The sequence below is a fragment of the Malurus melanocephalus genome, unplaced genomic scaffold (assembly GCF_030028575.1).
Source record: "Malurus melanocephalus ecotype Western Australia unplaced genomic scaffold, MMel_1.1 scaffold_3203, whole genome shotgun sequence".
Classification (NCBI taxonomy): domain Eukaryota; kingdom Metazoa; phylum Chordata; class Aves; order Passeriformes; family Maluridae; genus Malurus; species Malurus melanocephalus.
This window is the reverse complement of record NW_026626435.1, coordinates 3,673-5,044: the sequence shown is the minus strand read 5'-3', so window position 1 is coordinate 5,044 and position 1,372 is coordinate 3,673. Positions and strand designations below refer to the sequence as shown.

Below are 1,372 nucleotides of genomic sequence, written 5' to 3'. Positions count from 1 at the left end.
TCATGACCTTCATCACCAGCAAAGAGGTACGGGGACAAATGTGACAAATGTGACAAATGTGACAAATGTGACAAATGGGACAAATGTGACAATGACAGGGGACAGTGACAGGGACAGGTGAGCGACGACGTCTTCATGACCTTCATCACCAGCAAAGAGGTACAGTGACAAATGTGACAAATGTGACAAATGTGACAGATGTGACAGTGACAGGGACAGGGACAGGGGACAGGGACACGGTGAGCGTCAACGTCTTCATGACCTTCATCACCAGCAAAGAGGTACGGGGACAAATGTGACAGATGGGACAAATGTGACAAATGTGACAATGACAATGACAGGGATAGGGGACAGTGACAGTGACAGGGGACAGGGACAGGGGACAGGGGACAGGGGAGCAACGACGTCTTCATGACCTTCATCACCAGCAAAGAGGTACGGTGACAAATGTGACAAATGTGACAAATGGGACAAATGGGACAAATGTGACAAATGTGACAAATGTGACAAATGTGACAAATGTGACAGTGACAATGACAGGGGACAGTGACAGGGACAGGGGAGCGACGACGTCTTCATGACCTTCATCACCAGCAAAGAGGTACAGTGACAAATGTGACAAATGGGACAAATGGGACAAATGGGACAAATGTGACAAATGTGACAGTGACAGGGGACAGGGGACAGGGACAGTGACAGGGACACGGTGAGCGACGACGTCTTCATGACCTTCATCACCAGCAAAGAGGTACAGTGACAAGTGTGACAAGTGTGACAAGTGTGACAAGTGTGACAAGTGTGACAAATGTGACAAATGTGACAATGACAGGGATAGGGGACAGGGACAGGGGACACGGTGAGCGACGACGTCTTCATGACCTTCATCACCAGCAAAGAGGTACGGGGACAGGGACAGGTGTGACAAATGGGACAAATGGGACAAATGGGACAAATGTGACAAATGGGACAAATGAGACAAATGGGACAAATGTGACAGATGTGACAATGACAGGGGACAGTGACAGGGGACAGGGGACAGGGACAGGGACAGGGTGAGCGACGACGTCTTCATGACCTTCATCACCAGCAAAGAGGTACGGGGACAGTGACAAATGTGACAGTGATAGGTGACAGTGACAATGACAGGTGTGACAGTGACAGAGGGGACAGGGGGACGGTGACAGGTGTGACAAATGTGACAAATGGGGACAGGTGTGACAAATGTGACAGGTGTGACAGTGACAGGGGATGGGGGACAGGTGTGTCCCCAGCTGTCCTCAGGGGTGTCCCCAGCCATCCCCAGCCATCCCCATCTGTCCCCTGTGTCCCCAGCTGTCCCCAGAGTGTCCCCAGGTGTATTTTTGGTGTCACC

General features: G+C 51.1%; 1 protein-coding gene across 1 annotated transcript in view; it reads left to right on the top strand.

Annotated features, from left to right (window-relative positions):
- The first annotated feature begins 1,052 nt into the window (after window positions 1-1,052).
- The window catches only part of EIF3G (eukaryotic translation initiation factor 3 subunit G), a 2,256-nt gene continuing 1,936 nt past the window's right edge, over window positions 1,053-1,372 (top strand). The window contains exon 1 of the mRNA XM_057389007.1: window positions 1,053-1,094. Coding sequence (XP_057244990.1) covers window positions 1,071-1,094 — 24 coding nt within the window. The 5' untranslated portion in view covers window positions 1,053-1,070. The remainder of the gene's footprint in view (window positions 1,095-1,372) is intronic.